General features: G+C 36.7%; 6 protein-coding genes across 7 annotated transcripts in view; 4 read left to right on the forward strand and 2 right to left on the reverse strand.

Moving 5' to 3' along the window:
- LOC140958777 (glucose-1-phosphate adenylyltransferase large subunit 1-like) overlaps positions 1-3,877 on the reverse strand; it is a 6,861-nt gene extending 2,984 nt beyond the window's left edge. The window contains exons 1-12 of the mRNA XM_073416344.1: positions 3,388-3,877; positions 3,141-3,263; positions 2,390-2,560; positions 1,996-2,088; positions 1,805-1,888; positions 1,639-1,694; positions 1,473-1,566; positions 1,139-1,324; positions 985-1,065; positions 511-597; positions 317-421; positions 82-218 (exon numbers count right to left, since the gene is read on the reverse strand). Of these exons, the coding sequence (XP_073272445.1) occupies positions 82-218; positions 317-421; positions 511-597; positions 985-1,065; positions 1,139-1,324; positions 1,473-1,566; positions 1,639-1,694; positions 1,805-1,888; positions 1,996-2,088; positions 2,390-2,560; positions 3,141-3,263; positions 3,388-3,621 (1,451 nt within the window). The 5' untranslated portion in view covers positions 3,622-3,877. The remainder of the gene's footprint in view (positions 1-81; positions 219-316; positions 422-510; positions 598-984; positions 1,066-1,138; positions 1,325-1,472; positions 1,567-1,638; positions 1,695-1,804; positions 1,889-1,995; positions 2,089-2,389; positions 2,561-3,140; positions 3,264-3,387) is intronic.
- A 2,771-nt stretch (positions 3,878-6,648) lies between these two features.
- On the forward strand, positions 6,649-8,427 carry LOC140958281 (very-long-chain (3R)-3-hydroxyacyl-CoA dehydratase PASTICCINO 2-like). 2 transcript variants are annotated; one of them, XM_073415668.1, is made up of 2 exons: positions 6,649-7,614; positions 8,151-8,427. In XM_073415668.1, exon 1 carries the CDS (start codon positions 6,920-6,922, stop codon positions 7,583-7,585), a length of 666 nt encoding a protein of 221 aa, XP_073271769.1. In that variant the 5' UTR covers positions 6,649-6,919; the 3' UTR covers positions 7,586-7,614; positions 8,151-8,427. The 2 variants fall into 2 exon arrangements, with proteins under 2 accessions (XP_073271769.1, XP_073271768.1); XM_073415667.1 differs by having other exon boundaries at positions 6,655-7,614; positions 8,140-8,427.
- A 3,119-nt stretch (positions 8,428-11,546) lies between these two features.
- LOC140958583 (AAA-ATPase At3g50940-like) lies at positions 11,547-13,773 on the forward strand. The gene is made up of 2 exons (XM_073416084.1): positions 11,547-12,773; positions 12,915-13,773. The coding sequence occupies exons 1-2, from the start codon at positions 11,757-11,759 to the stop codon at positions 13,503-13,505; spliced, it is 1,608 nt and encodes a 535-aa protein (XP_073272185.1). The 5' UTR covers positions 11,547-11,756; the 3' UTR covers positions 13,506-13,773.
- Positions 13,774-14,520: 747 nt separating this feature from the next.
- Positions 14,521-15,752, forward strand: LOC140960507 (E3 ubiquitin-protein ligase RSL1-like). Its single transcript, XM_073418795.1, has 2 exons — positions 14,521-15,384; positions 15,460-15,752. Exons 1-2 carry the CDS (start codon positions 14,753-14,755, stop codon positions 15,647-15,649), a joined length of 822 nt encoding a protein of 273 aa, XP_073274896.1. The 5' UTR covers positions 14,521-14,752; the 3' UTR covers positions 15,650-15,752.
- A 398-nt stretch (positions 15,753-16,150) lies between these two features.
- Positions 16,151-18,982, forward strand: LOC140959216 (cysteine protease RD19A-like). Its single transcript, XM_073417073.1, has 4 exons — positions 16,151-16,709; positions 17,353-17,472; positions 17,991-18,237; positions 18,483-18,982. Exons 1-4 carry the CDS (start codon positions 16,227-16,229, stop codon positions 18,749-18,751), a joined length of 1,119 nt encoding a protein of 372 aa, XP_073273174.1. The 5' UTR covers positions 16,151-16,226; the 3' UTR covers positions 18,752-18,982.
- A 294-nt stretch (positions 18,983-19,276) lies between these two features.
- On the reverse strand, positions 19,277-24,592 carry LOC140958530 (DNA replication licensing factor MCM4-like). Its single transcript, XM_073416013.1, has 18 exons — positions 24,472-24,592; positions 23,746-24,396; positions 23,525-23,653; positions 23,341-23,422; positions 23,111-23,243; positions 22,935-23,006; positions 22,590-22,715; positions 22,400-22,513; positions 22,106-22,318; positions 21,917-22,015; positions 21,618-21,778; positions 21,248-21,344; positions 21,003-21,164; positions 20,345-20,425; positions 20,188-20,266; positions 19,873-20,009; positions 19,738-19,788; positions 19,277-19,631 (listed from the first exon to the last, which is right to left on the reverse strand). Exons 1-18 carry the CDS (start codon positions 24,506-24,508, stop codon positions 19,557-19,559), a joined length of 2,499 nt encoding a protein of 832 aa, XP_073272114.1. The 5' UTR covers positions 24,509-24,592; the 3' UTR covers positions 19,277-19,556.
- Between the last annotated feature and the right edge of the window lie 781 nt (positions 24,593-25,373).

The following is a 25,373-nucleotide window of genomic DNA, read 5'->3' on the forward strand; positions in this document are numbered from 1 at the left end:
TATATATATAGACACACACACACACGTACATACACGCGTATGCAAAACATATATAAGTATGTATAGATACACGAACAATACAAGTTTGAATATCCAGTTAAACTAGTTAACCTGATTTTTGTATCTCTGCCAATCCCCACTGGAACTCTCCCTTGTGCTAGCATAGAGGCAATCTCTGATTCTGTTTGGTAATAGTCAGCACCCATCATCAAAGTATCCTGATTTGGCAATCAAGTAAGTTTACAAGATGGCTTCTTTTCCTCGCATTCTAAAAATCATAGCTCATGCTTGAGAATGAAGAGTGTTTATTAGTCACCTTCAGTTCGACCCCCGTGTCTAGACGAGAGCGTTCCCCTACTATGGAATGCTCAACAGTGCATTCTCGTAGAAAGCACCCGTGTGAGATTATTGCATCTTTAATCTAAAATGCATATCTTATATTAGATAATTGATAGTTAAATCGATGTGGTCATGTGGACAACATTGTTATTGGCAAATGATACAACTTACCTTGGATTTGTCAATTTTGGTTGGTGGCAAGAAACTAGGAGATGTGTAGAAAGGTGTTTTTGGATCGTAAAATTCAAATCTTGGAAACTGCCAAAAGGAAAGGAATAAGGATAGAGTTGCTGGCTCACATCCGAAGAAACATTGAATTAATAGATAAATGATGTTTTTTGTGTTGAAATATGCCGACATACCGAGCTATAATTAAAATGAATAAAATTACTCCAGAAACGTGGAAAAAAGAAATTATGTGCATCATCCGGATATCTAATTTCTCAGCCGTGGTTACAGTAACTATGTTTAGGCCACAAATCCAAGGTGTATGGAGCGGCGCGGGGCGTCTCTAAAATAAACAAATTTCAGATTAAACTTGATGTGTTCTAAGTCAATCTCAATGTCTGATGAATTGTGGGCTCAAGGCATGACATAAATTTTCTTCTAGTTCACATAAGTAGCAATGAGGATCAACATGCAAACCTCATCCGTAAGAGCCAAATTAGCATCATAGAATGATTTGATCGTCCCAATATCCTCCCAGTAATCTCTAAATATATATGCCTGTAAAAATAATAATTAATCAACGATAGGCACTGAATATAATTGCTGTATGAATTTAAAGTTTCTTGGGTACCTGCACATTTTGTTCTCTGACAGATGAGGGTATGATTTCAGAGCCGAAGTCATTTGACGTAGGGTATCTCCACCTCAGGAGCTTCAACAATATTTCTTTCTTGAATGCATATACTCCCATCGAAGCAAGGTATGGAGATTTTGCAGCATCATTTGGAGATAATCCTATCAATTTACCATCTATTTGCTGCAGGAAGTCGGAAAGAAAACATGATGTAAGGGAAATTACTTTTCCAAAACTTGTCATATTGATGATTTAAAATATTTTGGTGGTGCATTTCTTATCAAGCCAACGTGTAGCCAAGAATTTAAAGCTCATTTATGCAGTAGCATACCATTGAATTCTTGTCAGCATCTTTAGGTTTCTCAGAAAATTGAGTTATCTGACCCGAGCTATCGATCTTCACCAGTCCAAAATCCGATGCTCGACTGAGAGATGAAATTGGGTTCAATCCAAATCGGTTTATAAGTATAAAAAATGTAAAAAAGATAGAAACAAACCTGTCATCAACTGGTACACATGAAAGTGTAAGATCGGCATTTCTGTCAATGTGGTTCTGTTTTAGCATTTCAAAATAATTAGCTACCTTGATATCATGGAAACACAAAAACATTCGACATTTACAACTCTATATACACGTGAGATTGTGTGTGTGTGACTGCTTGCCTGAACAAAGTCCATATAGTCCATTCGATAAAGATGATCCCCTGATAGTATTACTATGTGTTCAATATCTTTCACCTTGGCATCCTGAAAGAATCACAGTTTCAACAAGCAACGAGAATTCAAGAAAAAAACTTTAGAGGGAGAAGTAACCATTAGACAATACTGGATATGTTAAAGCTCCTAGGATTGACCTCAAATAGCCATAGAAATTGCCTAACAGCGTCAGCAGTTCCCTGAAACCACTGCTTCCCCATTTCTCCTGCTGTTTGTGTCGCGGCCAAGACCTACATCCATTGAGAATTCAACTATTATCTCCAAATTAGGGGGATAGTTATGCACAACCAGTAATCTTTAGAAACTACTTAATTAAATAGGGGGCCTTTTCAAGTGACTTTACAAAGAGAAGTAGTAGAGAAACCTTGAAACCAGATTTTCTGTCCTTCGGATGTCGGCTCCATAGAGCACTTCTAAACAAGTAAAACCCAATGGCATATCACCAAATTTTATTGAAGCACCATTTTTAAAAAAACACTAATTAAAAGTTCTCCCTTTAAACACACTCATATTTATATAGGTTTTGATCACCTCAACGCATCCATCACCGAAGCTGATACCATTCCCAGTATATGTACGAGAGATATGGCGATTGAGAGAAGCAGAATTGAACTGTGTCAGCACGAAGATCTTGTTAATGCCACTGTTGATGCAGTTGCTCATTGGGATGTCTATTAGCCTATAGCATCCTCCTAGTGGAACCTGCCATTTGTATCACACAAGGATGTCATATACTGACATCTCGTGTAATCAAGCTGAACAACTAAACTCGTATATCGATGCATCATAATCTGGACGATTTCGTTCAAACTACAACACCAGGTGATGTATGGATCAATCGGGGTTCATTACCGTCTCACCCCGAATCCGTGCCACGAGCCTAATTTAGTGTTTTAATGGGGGGTGAGATAAATCTGGTTTCTTATTCTCGACAATTACATGTCGTTGATAATCGAATTATTTTCATTTCAGAGGTAAATACCACCCTATACTAGCAAGCAAAAAGCTGCATGATAGAAAGATCGAGTGACTACTACTCGGCATCTGCACTCGACGAAATTGTTAAAAGAAAAAGGATTAACTCGAGTTGGAGTCCATCAAAAATCTTCTCTCAAAATTTATGACATGAACCCACAAGGAATCCTGCCATTTATACCATCTTTAACTCTGTTAATGACTTTTACAAGAAAAATAACAAAAGATTTAACAAAATCAAATTTCCCAGTACCAAGAGATACTCATTCGAAGTGTAATTTGGACATGAAAAATATATAATTCTCACAGCTGGTGTTGCTGCTCTGATTGTGAGGGGGAAAAGCTGCGTGCCCGCACCTCCTCCTAGAATAATGGCTGCCACATTTTTCGGGTCCGCCCTTCGTCTCTCGATCCTTAGTGATTGAACTGTCTGAAACATACATACTTATCTTAATCAACTAAAATAATGACTCAAATCTTTTCAAATTTGCACCAGAATATAACATGGGTCCAAAATGAAATGAAAGAAATATGAAGTTGAATGGAATAGTTACCGCTGTTTCTTGGCTGTTTTCTCTGGTGAGAACAGAGTAAGCAACCCCAGGTTTAAATTTCCTCCCATCTCTCCCCAAACTCGAACTTTTTCGAAGCTTGTTAGCCCATATACAGTTCTTTAAACTCCCTTTTATTTTCTCCCCCCAAAATCCATCTTCTCCGTTGCAAATCCCACTCCTACAAACTGTAGCCAAATGGGCTTTCAGTGTTGATGTTGCAGAGCAAGTATCCATCAGGGTTTTAACTTTTACACACAGATCAAGATTATGAAGAAGCGAGAATCTTGAAAAAGAAAGGTAATAAAGTTGCAAACACAAGAAAGTTGGGAGATCTGAATAATTATGGTCTCAGAAAAATCATGAAATATCACTGAAATGGAGGTGGCCGCTTTTCTTGGCTTGTGAGTTTTCACGGGAAAACTTGCAGAGTTACTATTTATATCGTGACAAATGGCTCGTAGTATGGAAGTAAATACATAAAAAAAACCTCTCACAAACACATGCAAAAACACACAGTGTGTGTGAATTTCATTGTGATTGGTGAGCTGATAGGGGAAGAAGATTGGATACTGGGCATCGTCCACGTAGCAAGGTTGCTGCAGCATTTGGAGAACTGGGTCCGAACACATGTCCAATTCCTAATGTTTTATTTTAAATGTCTAGAAGTCTTGGATTATATCACGTTTTAAACTTTTTTTTTTTAATCGGTAAATTGAATGTATATATTAAAAAAGTTATTGTACAAGAATGATTCTGGTCATATTTGAAAATACAAAACTGCAACACACCAAAAATACATGTGGATTATTATTATTATTATCATCATCATCATCACATTTTTAACGTAGTTTTCTATCAGCAGTTTTCATCATTAGGAAAAATATTGAGGCCTTATTTATAAGCAAAGTATCACGATAACACCATCGCACTTTGATAATTAATGAAAATGGGTAACACGATTTAATGAGTTTTATCGGTACTCAGAAAAATAAAGAATGAAAAGGAACACTGAAAGGTCAAAAAACATTATAGCCCAGAGGAGCATAAACTTTGCGATGTTAAGTGAGCCTAGGAGATTATTGGTAGAGTGACGTCATTTTATAGCATGTTCGATTGTTTGAGAAAGTTGGTGAGATGAAGATTTTGATGTCATGTTGATAATTTTGTTGTATATTTTTACGATTGTGATATGATAAGATTTTTTTTTTCACTTTTTCGAATTTATTTTAAAATTTTAAATTAATTTTTTTCCTTTTTCTTTAGTTTTTAAGATATCTAAAATGGCTAAATTGATCCGATTGTTGATGTTCTTATTTTTTAAAAAAAAAAAGAAAAAAAGTTAACGAGCTTCACCGTGCAAAGACTCTCCGCACGAGAAACACCAACATCACCGCACGCGGATCCGCGAGTGCCGTTTCCACGTCCCTTGGAAGGACGAGGAAGGCACAATTTTTCGTGCGTCTTCCTCTCCCCTTGAGCATACTTTGAGGAAACAGATGTAGGTCTATATGTGAGAAAATAATAAATATATAGTTTTTTGAATTGAGAACAAAAGGGATGTATGATGAAGAGTAGTACACAAAAATTAATGTGAGACTATCTCATATATCAATTTTGTGAGACAAATAATCAACTCTGGCCGATTCATAAAAAAATTATTATATTTTATTTTAAAAATATTTTTTTCATTTTAAATATGGATTATTTTGCCATGTCTCAAAGAGAATATTCAGACATGCTCACAATAACAAACTACGTTTTTGGCAAAATAAACAATTGAAAGAACCGGAAGTAAATTTTTTCCCCCTCATTTTGTGGTCAATTATGCCCAATAGCGTGAGGTTATTTGTGTGTGTACTTTTAATTTGGTATAATGTAATGAATACACGCCGATCCGTCGGTTAGTGAAAATCACTCGTTCCTGATTAAATCTTGTTTGTTGCTATTGCATTTATCACTGTCAGTTGTACTTTAATGCGTCGGTCGATGAATATATATCACTAGACTAGGTTTCACGTTTAGTAATTTCATTAGCATTAATTATCTGGCAAATGATACCATTCAGCCCATAATCACAATTAATTATTATTATTCAAAAGACAGATTGCACGCGCGTACATCTTTGTCAATGGTTATCAGCTTAGTTATTGCGTCCGTACTCGAGCAATTAGTTTTTTTTCAACATAATATCATGATATTATCCTTATTAATGTACGTGTTATTGTTCTATTAAGGAAAAAATTACCTGATCGATAAAAAAAAATGGGTGTGATTTGAATGATTTTCCCTTTGCTTAGGGTTCCTTATCCTACCATTCGAACTGCACAATTTGTTATTTTGAGTCATGATTATTTCAGTGCTATAGTTCATGTCTTGTGTATCCGTAGCGCAAGTGCATCCCATATCGAGTATTGGTAAGAAAAATCCGCCACTTAAACTATGTATCTGCTAATGTGGGCGGAAGGAGACGAATTTGACATGTATAAGAATGAGTGGGTTAGAGTCAGGGTCGGATCTTTTATGAAGCCATCGGATTTTTTATGAAGCCAAGGAGGATGTCAGGGCTTGGTCTTTGATAGAATTCAACACACACACACACACACATATATATATATATATATATATATAATTGATCAAACTCGCTCGGTTTAAATAATATCAATAGATTTTGGGACATTTGTTGAGTTTGGAGAAATTAACAAATTAGTCTTTAACTAGCTTGATAAAGTATTGTATAGAACTTCAACAATTTTTTTAGATGCTAAAGTGTTTGGCAAAACTGAATGACTTATGAACAAATACTAATATCACCTATAAGATTTTGTTAACTATTCTATTAAAAGTGACATAAGTAGAAAGAATCTTATTAAAGTTGAAGTTAATAAACACTTATATTCGATCAATAATATAACAAAAAATGACTAAATGAGCTAGCTATCTTGTTAATTGACAAAAAATTATCCGAAAACTAGATTATACAAATTTTATATATTTTTTTCCTCTAAAATAGTTTGACAATTATTATTTATATAATTAATTAAAATATTTATTGGTTTGTTTTTTTATGTAATATATTATTTATTGTATATTTATTGTATTTATTATTTATTAACTGAATTTTATCATTATTTATAACAACAAGAGAATGCGTTTTTTAATTTTCACTTCAATCTCATCAAATACAAGTACGACTATGGTTAGAGTTTGAGAGGTCGATATATAAAATTCGTCCCTATAAATTTTCTGAGCACTAGAATTTTGATTTTCGCGTGAATAAATTTTTTTCGAAATGGGAGATCCAACGAATAGAAGAATTTAATAAATTTTTTGTTTTATGCCATTTTTAAAAGGGTTTGAAGAGAGGATGGATGCTATTGATTTATCCTGCGTTTGGAGGTTGAGGTAATGCTGATAGGTTGTTTCATGGAGACCCAAAGTAGTTGAACCATCCACCTAAATCTATTAATTACCTCCCTTTTTTATACCCCGCCGCGTTCTTTCAAATTCATCCCAATTTTCAGTCTCAATTCCGATGGCCGGAATACTAGCCGCCGCCCGCCGAGTCTACCTTACCCTCTACAACTGGATTGTATTCTACGGCTGGCTCAAAGTACTCTATCTCTCACTTACCACCCTCAAACAATCCGGCCACCAATCCGTCTACTCCGCCGTGGAAACGCCCCTCCTGCTGGCCCAATCCGCCGCCGCCGTCGAAATCCTCCACAGTTTGATCGGCCTGGTCAGATCTCCGGTTAGCGCCACGCTTCCCCAGGTCAGCTCCAGATTGTACCTCACATGGGGCATTCTGTACAGCTTCCCTGAGATCCGGACTCATTTTCTGGTCTCATCCTTGGTGATAAGCTGGTCGATCACCGAAATCATACGATACTCTTTCTTCGGACTGAAAGAGGCATTCGGGTCGGCTCCGGGTTGGCTGCTTTGGCTCAGGTACAGTACTTTTCTTCTACTTTACCCGTCTGGAATCACGAGTGAAGTGGGTTTGATCTACAGTGCGCTACCGTATATACTGGAATCTGATAAATACAGCTTGAGAATGCCCAATAAATGGAATTTCTCGTTTGATTATTATTACAATGCGGTCTTGATTTTGGGAATTTACGTTCCGGGGAGTCCCCATATGTACGGGTACATGCTTGGACAGAGGAAGAAGTCTCTCTCCAAGGCCAAAAGAGAGTGACCTGTAGCAGCAGCTTCAAAGCAGCTATGGTACTGTTACTTTTATTGTTATTAAATTGTTATTAAATTTAATAATGTAATAATATAGGGTGACTAAACCAATGGTAGCACAACAAGCTTTTAACCAAATTTGTTCGAGTGGTTTTGTGATATTGGTTTCTTGCCTGAACTTATTTTGGTGGATCACTTCAGGACTTGCTTTTCTTTGGGGCAATTACCATTTAGCACTCAATAACCAAAAAATACATACCCTCTTTGCAAGTAGGGCAAATGTGCCTGACTTTTAAAAACAGACTTCGAAAAGATCTTTACATTTTTACGCCTTTCCGATATTTCACAAGGATGTGAAATGCATTTTATCCTTTCTCTTTCATCAACTTTTAGATGCATGTGATCTCATCATTTTTATATCCTAAAGTTAGTCATATGAGACGTTTCATTGTGATTTTCCCTGTCTCAAAGCAAAATCAGGATGTGTATATTCATGGGTGTGTTTTTGTTGAATGATCTTGAATGACATAGTGATTATTGCTTTGATTTTGTATTTGCTTGCAGATGCTAGCGAGGAAGGCAATTAGGGACTATGTCTAGTGGCGCGATCGGAATGGTGTGTTGTGAGCTCATTCTCGCCACAGATATACACCAGGGCCATTAACACCTAGTTTTCATAAATTGAAGAGAGCTTTTAATTAGTTCCTCGATTCATATTTCTGTTTCTTCAAGCTTAGATTTTATTTTTCGAGAACGTCGCTTATTGTATTTTACTGGAACGTTGTTTCTGTGTAGGCTGCTTAAATTGTTGTACGGCTCGTTACCTGTTCATGAACTTTCTTTGCCTTTTCATTTTCAGTTTTTAAAGGAGTTATTTGCACTGTAAAATATAAAAATATACACTTTTTTTGTTTGAAGATTAAGGCATCATAGACCTTGATCTTTTATAAAAATGACACAAACAATCCGGACGGATTGAAAATCTGATGAGCTGAAATATTTTAATAATATTTAATAAGTAGTGTTCAAAACGTAAAAACGATAAAATGAAAACTCAATTTATTATAATATACACGTTTAATTTTAGTTTTGACTTTTAGCTCATAATAATGAAGATCCAATCGGCATGAGTCCACACCAAACCATAAGTTGAATAATTAAGCTTACTAGTAGAGTAAGGCCAATTAAACGAGACCACGTGTAAATGTACTTGGAAAGAAATGAAAGCAACCAAAACTCTCATTTTCTTTCCATCCAATCGTGGGTTTCAACTTGCCCAACAATCAAATGAAATGCAATTGGTGTGAGAACCCAAATTTTCGAATATGTAATTAATTAAATATAGATATATATAAAAATTTATTTTCGAGTTATAATAAATTTGAAAATATAAATAATACATGAAAATCGAAATCCAGTGCAAGATACACGATAAATTAAGGCTGGACATCTACCTAATTTAGAAGGATATATTGCATACAAGGTAGTTTTTCTCAACAGGGAAGCATCTCAATATTTAAGGAAGAAGTATCTCGAAATTTATAGAAGGGGCATCTCCAAATTTTGGAAAGAATATCAATCGAATTATGGTAGGATTTTCACCTCACTCCTATAAATAGGAGAAGCTCTCATTCAAAATTTACACATCAATTTTCGAGTTTTTGCTCCATATTTTTGAAATCCTCTCCCAAAAATTCTGCACGAGTCATCAAAATTCTGTGCATGTTCAGATATTTGTTTCTCTCTCGGGTGATTAGAATCCGATCTCCACCGTTCAGAATATGCTTCCATATGTTTCAAATAACATATCCAAATTTCAGCCAAATCCAACGGTTAGTTTTTCGTTTATATCCTTCGCAAGAAAACTGCTCAGATTCTATGCGAAAATAGCATATACCTACGGTTTTCGTCTATTAACAGGTTAAAGAGACTTTCAAACCCAATCTCCACCGTTCATAATTTATTTGACGTACTTATGAACGTACTGTTAAAGTTTAAGCCCGATCCAACGGTTCATTAAGTCGCAGAAATTTTACAAGGCGGATGATTTTTCGATAGATGTGCTATTACGTTCTCGAAATGTCGATTACATGATTCTTCTATGTTTTCGAATTATTCTTGTTTTCTTCAAGATCTAAGGTAAGTGGGCTTGTTTTAAAGTTGAAATTTCGATTTTATGCATATGTTGTTTTCGAAAATTCGTCGAGTACAATTCTTCTTCTACTCATTTCTTGTATTTGTCATACGGTTTTAAGCACTGTGAGGAGTCGACTGTATATGGGTGGGAATCCCAACCATGACGTACCCTTACGCGGTGGGGGATATAACCGCTATACGGCCTCGCCCCCTTAGAGGAGTAAAAATTAGGGACTGATATCAGTAAACCATAAAAAGTAGATGAATCTCAGTGCTTGGTGAAAGTTATGCATGTGATACGGATGATGTTATGCAAGTCATGTGTTTTCGAAATTTTATGCATGTTGTTATATTGTGCTCGAACGGCCCCCACTTGCTGAGTATTTCTCAAAATACTCACCCCTTACTCTACCCTCCACAGATAAATCAGAAGAAGAAATAGAGAAAGAAGAATCGGACACCAGTTTTTAGACTGATAGTGGACGCATGAAGAATTTTAATTAAGAATAGGTTCTTGTGAGTTTTTAATTCAAGTCGTAAACGCTTCCGCAGATTTTTATCGTTTTAGAGCTACTATTGTAAAGACGATTCCATTTTTATGGTATTTATGATATAAACTGGTTTTGGTTTATACTGTACTACGAGGCTTGTTGTTTAGCAATTATGTGATTGTTGAATAATGCCGGTGTCGACTAACCTCAGTCTCGGGGCGTGACATTTGGTCTCGATACGCATCTGGTAAAAAACNAACTAACCTCGGTCTCGGGGCGTGACATTTGGTCTCGATACGCATCTGGTAAAAAACAATAGAATCAATCATGAGAAATTCTGTTAGCATTTGGTAATACATTGGATAACAAATTGTAAATATGAAGTGGATTTTCGACTATAGAACTCACGAGACAATGAAATTGAATTTCTTACACATATATATAATATCTTAACCACGGTATTATTTAAATTATCTTAATGTTATATACGTCAAAACTTACTTGATTTGATTGGTCATACATAGATTTAACACCTATATATTATAAAATCTTGCTAATCTAATCTATAACATTTATCTTGATATGTGAGTGACTTGCTCTTCAAATAAATGAACATCGAAAGAATTCTTTTATGTGTTACCAAGTGAATGACTTTAAACTTTGTCATTCCGTCTCTCTTCTGTTTATTTATTTTTTATTTTTTATTACAACACACGCGGGGAGGAGGGCTCGAACCCGGGGAACCGACTAATCCGACAGAAGGTGAGATAACTGGGCTACAAGCATGATCTCGTCTCTCTTCTATTTCCACTATCACTTTTGAGTGAAAAGATAACATCTCTCAAATCCTCTTATTTCTCCAAATCTCAAAGAAATATTACTTACAGACTTCTTATTTATTTTTTAGGATGGAAACTTGTTATTTGTGCATGTTAAAGAGGAGTATTGGATGGGCAAGAAAAAAAATTCTTGAACAATGGAGAAAAAACTTGTCATGTCGCAAATTAAACGATATTTGAATATGTAAATATGATTTTTTTTAAAGTTCAATATATGTTATTTAACTCAATATAAAAGGAAAATATTTAAATATCTTTTTTTTAAATATCATTTTTTAGTTAAAAAATATTATTCAGTCTCAACGTATAAGATGGTGATGGACCGATGCCTACTTCCTAGAAAGTCTCGTTTAAATAATGACCCAATGGCTTGTGGAATCAGAGGTCGACTCTACGAGTCAATCATCAAATATATATAAAACATAAACCAACCTACTCGAGGAAATGCCGGAGGAAGATTCCTCAAAAGCAATCAATTAAAGTAATTTTTCATAAAATTATTAAAAAATATATAGAAGAAAAAGACTTTCTTGACAATTTATAGGATAGCAATGTAATAGCACTTCAAACTATCATCACATTACATATAATACAAAAACCTCCTTAAAATTCAAGAACTCTGCCATTTCCTTACATTAAAGTCAATAATCCCACCTCAAGAATTTTTAGAATCAGAAATTTCCCATAAATTATTTTTAACAAATCGAGTAATTCAATGTTTTCAAAGATTGAATTACCTTCAACAAAAACACTGGTCTCAACGGCTGCCTCGGTTGCGGCCACCGCCATGTTAGTCCGATCAGTGGCCAAAGACTTCATACCACCGGAGTTCAGTCGGTATTTTGCCATCAAATCCCGCAATTTCTTCGCCACATTCAGCAACGACATGACCATAACCATAGAGGAATTCGACGGCATAGCGAAAAACCAGCTTTTCACCGCTGCAGAAATTTACTTAGGCACGTTAATCGGCCCCTTCACCAAGAGATTCAAAGCATCAATCCCTGAGAAAGAGCAGAACATCCAAGTTACAATGGGAGGAAACGAAGATCTCATGGATACATTTCATGGGTTCCAAATGAAATGGAGAGTAGTCCATCAAAAAAATCAACCTCGACATGTTGGATACGATGACTATCATTCCACCATGCAAGTTGAATTTAAATTCTTGGAGTTAACCTTTCACAAGAAGCACAAAAACAAGGTTCTTGATGAATACTTACCTTATATTGTGGAAAGATCCAAAGTTGCAAAACAGGAAAAAAGGACCCTGAAACTGCACACTTTGAAAAGTGATGGGGTTCGTCATTATCCACCTAAAACTCCATGGCAATCGGTGAATCTTGATCATCCAGCAACTTTGGAAACTTTAGCAATGGATGATGATCTGAAGAACACGATAATTGATGATCTTCAAAGGTTTGTTAAGAGGAAAGAGTTTTACAGGAAAGTGGGGAAGGCGTGGAAAAGAGGGTACTTATTGTTCGGGCCTCCGGGGACAGGGAAATCGAGCTTGATTGCTGCAATTGCCAATTATCTGAAATTTGATGTTTATGACTTGGAACTGACTGATCTACGGTCCAATTCGGATCTGAGGAGATTGCTACTTTGGACTGCAAACCGATCCATACTAGTGGTGGAGGATATCGATGCATCAATCAATCTGTCCGAAAGGAAAACAACACAGCCTGAAAGAAGGTTTTCCCATCATGATCAAATTCAAGAACCCAAGGCAACTTTTCCGGACTTCCACTTAGAAATATGTGAATAATATGTGGATTTTTGCAATCATATTATGATTTACAATTGCTTTTATCTATCCAAGATAATCTGTCCCAGAAGAAAAACTTATGTTTAGTGTTGTTCACTGCAGGTTACCTTGTCAGGATTGCTGAATTTCACAGATGGATTGTGGTCAAGCTGTGGAGATGAAAGGATCATCATATTCACCACGAACCATATAGATAAGCTAGATGCGGCCTTGTTACGCCCTGGACGTATGGACGTGCACATCCACATGTCATACTGCACGCCCCGTGGCTTCAAAATGCTCGCCACCAACTATCTTGGAGACTTGGATCACCCCCTATTATCGGGGGCAGAGGTATTGATAGGGGAAAGTAAAGTGACTCCTGCCGAAGTGGCAGAGCAGTTGTTGAAGAGCGACGATCCTGACCGTGCTCTCCAAGGCTTGATTGAGTTCCTAGAGAACAAGAAAGAAAGTGACAAACTTAAAGAGGAAAATCTGGAAGAGACTAAAAAGAAAGTTGTACAAATAGTGGAGGAAGATGAAGATGGTAATGAACAGCTGAAGAATGATGAAGGCCAAAATGGGCTCAAAGTGTTGGCAAAGATTACTCCTGCAAAAGCGAGAGATCAAGTGCTGAAGAATGATGAAGCCGTGAAGGCTTTGAAAGTTTTGATTGGACTTCTTGGAGGTGAAAATGGGATCAATCATATGTGAAAGATTCTGATTCGGGTTTTCGCGCATCTGAAGTAATTTGTGCGCCAGAATCCGGGAAAGAAGATGAGACTAATGCTGAGTGAATTGAAGGGAAAGCCATAGCATATCATACTGTAGAAGTAGTTAACGTGTCTATGCAATGTGAGACCATCGGATTTGTTCGTCTGTAGAACGATTGTTTCCACAGAAAGAAATTTGTGACAACATTATGTAATAGTCCATATATGACCACATTGACATGATGTTCAAATTGTTATATCCTTTCACAGTGATTATGAATTTTTCTTTCATAAATTTGCAAAAGTTACCTAAGACAGAGACACTGCTAGTAAAGCAGAGGAACACAAAAAGGTAAACATCTCACAATATGTCCACTCTTTTACTAAATTGCATATGGTTGATGACGTCTGATGCTGTTCAGGTTTGAAGTTATCAAACTAACATTGTTGTACTCTAATTATATTTGAGATAAGATACTTACCATTTTCTTCAAACTAATTGAAATTTGATCAATAAATCCAAAAAACAAGAACACGATCTTTGGATTTGATCACTGTAAAATGCATCAATTTTATTTCTGAAAAAACCCACTCCCTTGTTAATATTTTAAAAATTAAATATAATAATAAATAAATTCAAATATAAAAATTGAAGCAAAAAATAATATACCATAAAAATTTAGATAATCACAATTAATAATTTAAATTGAAACAAAATTTAGAGTGTTTGACTAAACTTATGTAAAACAACTTATAAGCTCTTTCAATTTGTTTTAAGAGCTTATAAGCTGTAATATCTTATTTTAAAAATAAATTGCTAAAGTATTTGAATGAATTTATTTTAAACAATTTATATATGTTAGTATGTTTTGTATAATAAGATATTCTTATTGTCAAAATTACCATATATATATATATATATATATTGTTAAAAATCTCCGGGGTTTTTTCCTTTCAGGATATTCCATTTTAGAAGATCGTGTTCGTTCAATAAAGTTGCAAACTTGTTATTTTTAACATCTATTCTTTTAGTAGCGATCTAATAAATTCCTCAAATTAGGAGTTCGTTGATAATATTGTTACCTAGCTAGCTTGTCAACGGGAGATTCTTTGATTTATTGTTAAGATAATACGATCGAATCTTCTCTCAATATCCCGATTACGATAAAACTAGCTTCATCTGTGGTTCTGTACTCACCTTCTTCTTCTTCTTCTTCTTGTTTTTTTTTCTAAATCTCCGAAAAACAAATGGGAAACGTTAATACTCGTGCCCATAATCCACCCCCACCTCGCCTCGCAGAAGAACTGAAACTCCACCTTGAGGGTGTTGATCAAGAATTCACATGCGAAATCTGCATCGAGCCAATGTTGAATCCCAACAAAAAATTCAGAAACAGCGACAAATGTGTGCACCCCTTCTGCACCGACTGCGTAATCAAGTACATCCGTGTCAAGCTCGAGGATGGTAACTCCGGACGCATCAGATGCCCGGCTCCTAACTGCGATCACATGCTCGACCCTCTCGCTTGCTCCCAGCTCATCGGCCCTCCTCTCTTCATGCGGTGGTGCGACGTGCTATGCGAAGCGTCGGTCATGGGTTGGGAAATGTGTTATTGCCCGCATAGAGATTGCAATGTCCTGATCTTAAACGAGTGTGGTGGAGATCTGAGGAAGTCGAGATGCCCGAAATGCAAGAGGCAGTTTTGTTTCCGGTGTAAGACGGTTTGGCACCCGTGGCTGAGGTGTAAAGAGCGCGGCTTATTTTGGGATGGGAATGATGTAGCTTTGAGAAGGCTGGCCGCGCTGAAGCGCTGGAAGAGGTGCCCCTCGCATAAGCGTTTCGTCGAACTTGCGGGTGGCTGTATGATTGTGAAATGCAGGTCAGTACGTATAAATTTGGTTCATATATTTTTATTTGATTTTTTTTTATGAATCACGTTAGTATTTGGATGCAGATGTGGGATCAGTTTCTGCTACGACTGTGGAAACCGAGTTCATCAATATTGGTGTGATCGTTGTAAATCTCCATCAGATCGCCAAGTTTTGATTCGCTTTATTACTTTGTTTCTATTGGTAGCTTTGCTATTTGCTTTGGCTTATGGCTTCCTTAATTTTGTTGATGAGAGATTCAGCAAATTACACTAGTTAAATCGGTTAATTGTTGTAAATAACTTCGGTGAAGAAATTATTTGAGCAGATCATATTGTGGTTTTGCATGTGATCATAATTTAATTGCAACTTTTTTTAACATATAAATATTGCTGATTTAAAATCTTGAGAAAATGATAATATTAAATATTAATTTAAGAAAAAAAATGTTATATGTATGAATTTGAAATTGTAACATCATTCATACACTTTATTTAATTTTAAAAACTATTTGTAAATTACAATTACAATAATTCAAAACTCAATATGCAACTTCAAACTTGACCCTAAATTTAATGGCCTTGAGAGATGGTTTACGTTCTAACAAGGACCATTTGCGAAATTACACCAACTGGGGATATTTAGCAAATTCAAAATATCACTCTGTTGTATAATAGTTTTTAAAAAAATATCCCAATTTGGTCGGTCGGAATTATTTATTTTAGGATAATAATAATAATAATGCGTGGCTTAAACGTACAAGTATCCTATCCCCAGACCCCAAGTATGGTATACCTTACTCTCTATATGTAGTTGACCTTTCCCTTTATCTGCGCATTCGAGAGATTACTTCATGGCTTCGCGCTTCGCGCACCTCTTCTTGGCTGCTACACTCGTCGCGGCGTTGTTTTCGTTTATCCTCGCCGGCGGTGATGACATCCACGGGAGTGGCGACGATCTGCTGATCCGTCAAGTCGTCGATCGCGGCATCGATGGTGAGAAAGAGCCGCTGGGCGCTGATCGTCACTTCGAGCTCTTCAAGAGGAAGTTCGGCAAGAAATATGCAACACAGGAGGAGCACGATCATAGGTTTTCCGTGTTTAAGGCTAATATGCGCCGGGCGAGGCGCCATCAGAAGCTCGACCCTTCCGCGGAGCACGGCGTCACTGTGTTCTCGGATCTCACTCGCTCTGAGTTCCGCAGTCAGTTACTTGGCGTGAATCGGAAACTTCGTCTCCCTGTTGACGCTCACAAGGCTGAGATACTGCCCACGAACGACCTTCCGACTGATTTTGACTGGAGAGATCACGGTGCCGTCACGCCGGTTAAAAATCAGGTACATATCAATTTTTTTTTTTGGAAATTGATGGAACATGATGTTGAATACTTGAATTATTTGTTCATCTGCGAGAATTTACATATCTTCCTTGCCTATTCAACATGGGAGCATATTGTTTAGAGAACATTTTTGCAGTTGTGTTCACTGGAGCTTATTGGAAAATGGTATCGATTTTTTTCGAATCGAACTTTTATGGCTGGGCTTGCTGTTGGTAATCTTATTTTCACAAAAGCAATTTATGTTATAATGAAAAAGAAATTATGTAATCATTTCGTTGTATCCCGTTATTTTTTGTAGCTTTAGATTCTTTTGGTAATATTCGGTTTTAGGATTGCTATAGCTCTGGTAAAAATGATGGAACGCAAGTGAATATTCCATTGGATTGCTGATATCATTTTTGGGGAGAATTTGTATAATTTACACCTTGTGTATTATTAGGTATGCTAATTGTTTCCCACATATCTTACATACTAGAAATAATCATGGCATTGACATCAATTTACCGATTTACATGACTATCTTCAATTTTTTTTTACGACTTTATGAGATTTTTTCAGATATTGGCTTCTGAATTTTGTTTCTCAGTTTGGTAGTTGTAAGCATATGAATGGCACTGATAATTTTGAATGGTGATATTTAGGGTACTTGTGGATCATGCTGGTCATTCAGTACAACAGGAGCATTAGAAGGTGCAAACTATCTGGCTACGGGGAAACTTGTGAGTCTTAGTGAACAACAGCTTGTTGATTGCGACCATGAGGTTCGAATCTCCATTATTACTTTTATATTTCATCATGTGAATGCTTTTTGGTATTGTCAAATAGTGCTGGTTAGTCTGGTATATTGTATTTTATGGTTTTGGTTCTCTCTTTTGACCTTCATGCTTGTATAACATAAAATTGATACCATACTCTTATTTTGTTATATTTATAGTTAAATGTTGAAGAACATTAGGTTTTTTGTTAAGCTCATCGGACATCAGACCTAAACATTGTACCTACTTATATCGAATTATGTTTTCAATGCAAAGGTTTGGGTCATTTTCTTTTTATTTTGGGAAAATTTGGATTTAAAGTAGGTGGATGGATCATCAGTGGCATTATTTTAGACAGGAGGAAGCATTCAATGATTGTTCACTAAGAGGACTTATAACGTGATGTTTCTCGAAATCTGACTCTTTCCCACTTGTTGCTTGTTTAGTATTGTTTGGTGCTTTAAATCAACATATGTACCTGTCACTGCTTCTTTAACCGTATCAACTGAGCTTTTACTTTGCAGTGTGATCCAGAAGAACAAAATGCATGTGACTCTGGTTGTAATGGAGGATTGATGAATAGTGCATTAGAATATACACTTAAATCTGGAGGGCTCATGCGAGAAGATGACTACCCATACACTGGCACTGACCGTGGATCCTGCAAGTTTGACAAGAGCAAGATCGTTGCGAAGGTTGCTAACTTCAGTGTTGTGTCACTCGATGAGCAACAAATTGCTGCAAATCTGGTCAAGAATGGCCCTCTTGCTGGTATTTCTTTTATCCGTATCTAGTTTAGTTTAACATAATTGAGCACGAAGTAAGATATGATTCATGAACTCTCTTTTGCCTAGATAGGTTTAAAAAATATCTAGTTTGCCTATTACTTTTTTATGGAGACCGGATTTCATAGAAAACTGAAGCCTCTTTACTGTCCTATTAAATGATTACCTTCGTTTATGGATTTCTAGCTGAGAATTTTTCCTTGTGATAACACTTGTATCTCTCGAATGCAGTGGCTATCAATGCAGCTTTCATGCAGACTTACATTAGGGGAGTGTCATGCCCGCTAATATGCTCAAAGAGGATTGATCATGGTGTGTTGTTGGTTGGATATGGTGCAGCCGGATACGCACCAATTCGATTCAAGGATAAACCATATTGGATCATCAAGAACTCTTGGGGAGCACACTGGGGAGAAAAGGGTTATTATAAAATCTGTCAAGGACGCAATATTTGTGGAGTGGATTCCTTGGTTTCTACCGTTGCAGCTGTTAACATTTAGTAACATCTCACAGTTGGATATGAATCGCTGTTTGCTCCTTAGTTTTGTACATAAAGTGACTGTATTTTAAGAAGTATCACTCGGCCAATGCCAAAAACTTATTTATCTGTGTAATTGTGTCTGCCAAAATCTCCATGTGAAAACGCTTTTAAATTTAGAAGAATAAGAAGAAAATGTCGTGACACATTACACAAATTATTCTCTCTATGAAATTAGCTTCATATTCTGCTTCCTATCTCTTTATGTATGCTCTTTAAATTGGTTCGACTATTGTTTTTCTCTATCCTGTTGTTGTCCATTCATTACCATTTGGAACAATTCGTTTAAGTGAAAAATAGACCAAATCTCATAAACGCCGGGTATGCTCCAATGACGGTGACGATGTAGGGTGATTATGAGAACCATATATGTTATTAAAGAATTAGATTAGATAGAGATACATAACCTAATTTTAAATATCCCCCAACTACCATAGCATCCGGATTTCCTACAGCATTGTCTCCTGTGTTCTTATCTGCTCAACACTTAAAACAGAACTAGCACACTACTCGACAGAAAAAAATTACAATTTGAACATAGCATGAAGCCTTTCCCCTCCATTCACTGCTAGGTGTAACTCGAATTGACGGCACCTGCGAATTCCTTAAAAGTGCCAGAATAGACGACTTAATACAGCTCATGGCCGGTAAAACAGTAGCGTAAGGTGAGATGGATTTTCTTCCGACCATTCCAGTTACTCGCCAGACGTGTGGCCTTACAATTGAACTTCACATGCTTTACACACCAATTTTACCACGCTATTCTATTACACTCTCTTTACACTGTCACCATGAACAGCTACAAATCCTTCGGTTGAAAGAGTAGCAAGTGCGTTTCGAAGCTGATAAAACATAAATGGCATATTTCAAAACGTTTCTTTATTCACATGCACCAAACAAGAATCCAAACGTTTGCAATTTATGCACAGGAATGTTAAGAGGTCTTACATCGTTCAAGTGGACTTCACCAGGATTCTGTTTTTTCAGTTCCTCAAGCAACTGAAATTCATATATATAAGTCCAATCAGCTTGCAGATATTTCATGCACAAGAAGGACTAACATTGTGTACAAACTTTACATACCTCCAACAACCGAGTTGATGGGCCCCCAAGCTGCATCTTTTCCATTATTATGTTGCGGGTGGTTGATACCAAGTTTTCCCTTCTCATCCTTTCGCTTGCTGAAACCCCAGTTGTGATGAGATCCATGTCAATGGTGCCTGTCAAACAGTAAGCATGTTTTAGCCTATTATACTTGGTTGATGTGGTCAGCAAAGAATAGCCACGCTTGTATAAGAGCCAGCTGTGATAAAGCGTCCTCTTTTTTGCTGTATTTCTTGGCAACGGTGGCACATATACCTCTGATACAGGAAAAAATTGTGGAGAATAAGGACGCACCAGTTGAATGGTCTGTTGCAGACTGTTGCATTGCTACTTCAAGAAGCCTAATTGCCTCAGTTACATCACCCTTTTCAACCTGCGAGCATGAGTGATCACAGTTAACCATGAAGTGTTTCAAATTCAAGTGTGGGGCACCAAGTATAGCTTAACCAACCCATTCAGAGAAACGAATGCGGGCCAAAGCCTCACTGAGGCGTATCAAACTTTCAAGTTGTCTAGGTGTTGCAGTAATAACCTGTGGAAGATGAAAAAATAGACATAAATCGCCATGATCACCAGCAACTAAACATATAAAACGAACCATCAATACCTATCAAGCAAAAAGTAACCTTCAAAATACAATTGTAGCATTAAATGAGTTCAAAACAATAACAATAGTACGAAATGTGAGACCACGATAATACATTTGACTTTACAAAACTTATGAACAACTAAATGAGACTTGTAGAACGATAATGCATTTGACTAGCAGTAAATTAGAGACCTAAAGTAATAGATAATTCTTAAAAATAGCAATTTTGCACATTTTCCATATAGGATTGTCGTAGGGGTCAGAGCATCTTGCATTCTTCAATTAGTGAGTGTAAGAGGAAGGCAAGTGAATGAGTAGGTCCACCTAAATACAATTAGTTCAATCCCTCCAGGGAAATCCTTTCCCTCATTATAATTAAACTCAGAAGCCCTTGTTGGGAGAAAATCTTATGCTTTCGTCCATTTCATTTCCTGTCTTCTCACAATATCTTATGGTCTACCCATCAAAATTATCTGAAATACGTGCACCCATGATGGTTGATGAAATATACATTTACTACCTTTTTGCTGCTTCCAGGGAAATTTCCTCTTCTTCTCATCTCCACATAGCCTCTCGTCAACTCCTCAGCTGCTTCATCAGATAACTTTGGATGTATGTTCTTACGTGCATAGCTCACATAAGCAGTTAAAGTCGGCAGGTCAATGACATCCTGCTCCGAATTCTGGTAAAAATTCGAAGTTGGCTCATATATCCATGAAAGTCCAAATAAATATAGATATTAGAGTAGAAAGGAAAGATCCGAACTTCAGGGTCTTCAAAGTGCAATGCCACTATGTGCTTCGCAAGACGCCTATCTGTCAGTTCATCGGCCTTGTCGAGAATTAAATAGATCAAATCAAACCTGTATAATGGTTTAAGTCGGGATAAATAGTTAACTATTATTCAGTCAGGCAAGTCAGTCATTCAAGCAAATACCACCAACTAAACCAGGCATAATTAAAAAATTCAGTGCCATTGTGCATGTAAGTAGATTGATTGCATGAAAATTAGGTCTTAAAATATAACAATCATTAAGAGAAAAACAATAATATTGGAGTTATGCAAGTATGACCCAACAATCAATGCTTAACACCATCTGATAAAGTATGAAAATTAATACCTACAAAGTATTTACCTAGACAATAGTGTTGGAGGAAGGTGTATATTATCAATCACAGATAACCGAGGATTATAACGTGAACCAATGGGATTGGCACATGCCAGTACAGAAGTTCGTGCATTTAAAGAAGCAATAATCCCTGCCTTTGCAATCGAAACAGTTTGCTGCTCCATTACCTGATAAAAAATTTAGATTTAAAATACAAGAAAGTCAACGGAAAAGATTACGTTGAGTTATATCATGTGGTCAACTTTAAAACAAAATTACTTCAATAGCCTGATCATTGGCATGACAGAAAATGCTATGAATTTTACCTCATGTAACATGCTTCTTGCATTTTCGGACATTTTGTCAAACTCATCAATGCAACAGATGCCTCTATCGCTCAGCACCAGGGCCCCACTCTCCAGGACCTACAGAGTTAATTTTCAGATAAGGTTTGCATTCTCAATGTGGCCATGAAGTATGAACTTAAAAATCATAAAATCGCCTAGTTAACCTACAGTTTCACCAGTTTCAGGATCCTTTGTGACATAAGCTGTTAACCCCACCGCTGAGCTTCCTCTTCCACTGGTATAAATACCACGAGGAGATAGCTTGTGAATGTACTGGAGCAGCTGTGATTTGCTAGTTCCAGGATCACCCACCAGGAGTATGTTGATATCACCTCTGAAGCTAGCTCCAGATGGCATTTGCAATGCACTCCCACCAAAAAGCTACGGATATGCCACTTGAACAATATAAATAATATAAAGAAATCAAAAAACTAATGATATCAGTATAGGATGCTAAATCACCTGACAAAGGAGGCCTTTCTTTACATCATCAAGCTCCCATATGTTTGGTGCCAAAGACCTTGTCAGCCTTTCATATATATCAGGCTGTCTTGATAGCTCTTTTAATTGCTCCACCTAAAACACACTGAAGGAATATTATCCGAACAATGATCGCGGAATTCCTATCACTGTTGATAAGATTTAGAAGTACCTTGTCTTCAAAATTAATAACAGGTTCTTTGTCTTTCCCAGTAACTCCATTTTCAGTTTCCATTGGATCCTCCACATCCACTCTTGACTTGTCAGTCTTCTTTACATGAAGACAGTCAATGTAAGTCTGAAAACAAGGGAAAAACACATGTCAAATCAAAATACCATTTCATGTCTAAGATAGTCATCTATGGACTAACCAACTTTGGTGTCTTTGGTGTGACATATCTTATCCACCATCAAAAATCTAATAAATTTATAAAACTTTGTATTTATTTATATCATCAAAATTTTTAGATATCATTAATAACAAAAAAAATGCAAAAATCAAAACACGCATACTTACCTTGAAAATTGACTTTACCGTCCTTTGTGTTTGACCGATTCTGACACTCATAGCCCTATAAATTCCAGTAACCTTACAGAAAAAGCAGCATTTTAGATCAGAAAATAATAGAAGTTTATAGCTTGAAAATGAAGCTTGTAATATCTTCAATACCAAGTTACTGTGAATTATCTGACCTCAACTCTGTCACCTGGCTTGCCAGCATCTACTAGCTTGTCGTGCATCAACAAACTCACTGTGTGAGGTGTCCCTCCCTCTGGGATCTCATCTGGTGTTTCTTGGAGTTTCACAACTTGCTTATCAGCAAACCTATAATGTATAATTTTCCATAGAAAAAAACAGTCAATGGTGTTCCATGATATTTAGAACAATCAAATAGAAGTAGCAAGATAAATAAAAAAATCACCTGCATCTGTTGTGAACAAGAGTCATTGAGTTTCTTGAAAGACATTCTGGCTTACCACAAATAGTTGGTTCATTAATTCTTCCTGGCACCAGAAAGTTAGCAAGTTGATTACCAAAATTAGCTCACAAAAAATTGATATGACATGTGGGTGTAAAACTAGAAAGAGAATGATCCAACCAATCACCTCTATCAACGACTATAGGTTCGCAGCAGTAACCACAGACCAGACATCTAAACACCGCTTCCCTAATCTCTGGTATGATGGAACTACACCGAATAATCATTCCTTTCAAAGAAATCATCTTCTCAACATCTAATTGAAAAAAAAAAAGTAAGCAGTTTCATTCACCCCAGGGCTGGTGTGTAAATTTAATGGAGTGAGTTAAAACAATTATTGAAGCTGACCAGATGGGTTGAGGTTTCTCATGGAAGTTGAGCTTTTAAGACTGAAAATTCTAGCTTGTATATGTTTCTCAAACAAAGGATTAATTCGACTGATCATATCCATTAGCACGATATCAAAAATGGCTAAAACCTCGAGAGGGAATCTAACCATCTTAACATAAAGATCACTATCATAATCAAACACGTCATGCGCATCAACATCAAGTGAGTCGCCCTCAATTTCGATTACATGGTTTATAGCCATCATATACTTTCCCTCAAGCTGCTGAGGATTCTCCCTGAAATGCCGCAAAAACCTCAGAATCGCAGCATTAACGTCTTGAACACTGATGTTCGTGCCCCACACGTACATAGGAGGGGCCTCGTCTACGTCTGCGTCACCAGCCTCCGACGAGGGCTGCGCATCGTCAGTGGAAGATGGGGTGGCTGCACCTATGGGACCGGCGGAGGATCTCCTCCCTCGGCCACGGCGAGTATTCACTCCTGAAGTAGGTGGAGTAGTACCAGGGGTAGCGAAGCGGAAATCCGACTGTGACTGAGGCGGGGTGGTGTATGAGGAACGGCGGCCGCTCTTAGGAAGTCTGGGGTCTCCCGGGGATGAGAATGTGTTGCCAATCGGGCTTGTTTCCCAATCATCAGGTGAAGAAGGACCTGTAATTCGCCACAAAACCTGGTATCAATCAACTCGCCAAATGAATATTAGAAAACTGTAAATAAACAAATTACCGCCGTTGATGTTTGCTGGAGGAGAATCGGAAGCCATGATCTTCAACCCAACCCGCCAGAATTTGCGAAGAAGTCGATTGTAGAGGGAAGTGGAACGGAGACGAAAAAGGGTTGGATTTGTTTGGCGGGAAAAAAGTGCTTGATGTTGGCGCCTGTTGTAGTGGGCTTTTTTCTGGGCTTTAACTGGATTAAACTTTGGACCCAAAAATAGTAGTTTGGAAAATAATTTATAAATCAAAGCTTTTTTACAGATGAAACCCAATAAATTTATAAGTTGATACACGTAACGAGCTTTCGTTATAGATATTTATGTGAGTATCTTTGAGATGATGTCGTGTTCACTGTATCAAAATGCCACACAGTATATGTGTGAAAGTTGAAAGTTTAAAACTGGTTCGAATATTTTCCAACCAATTTGAGTGGAATTATATTGAGGATTTGAATTTCAGCTCTACCAAATCCTTCTATTCAAAAGCAATATAATGATGTAATTAAATTGAGGTATATAAGATTATGAATTTCAAATCCATTCGAAAACGTGACGATTCCGATTTGGATAAATTTGGCGTGTTTCAATTTTAGCTCTTGTTGTTTTGGTTATGAAAAAAGATGGTGGATGTGGATAATGTTAGCACTCAAATCCACAATAGAAACAAAGTCTTAATTTCTTCAAGAATAATGTGTCTTCAGGATTATCTAGTAGTGCTTATAAGTAACTATTTATTGGTGTTGTTGTTTTAAAAGATAGCCAGTAATCAAATATCTGTGTACAAAAAAATTATAAAATTTAAAAGAATTCGCGTGTATACACAAATATTATATAATTTATAAAAATATCATAACTTGTATATATATCAGAAATGTTCTTATTCACACTTTAGCTCATCTAATAACTATATATT

Source organism: Primulina huaijiensis, chromosome 15, assembly GCF_012295235.1.
Source record: "Primulina huaijiensis isolate GDHJ02 chromosome 15, ASM1229523v2, whole genome shotgun sequence".
Lineage (NCBI taxonomy): Eukaryota > Viridiplantae > Streptophyta > Magnoliopsida > Lamiales > Gesneriaceae > Primulina > Primulina huaijiensis.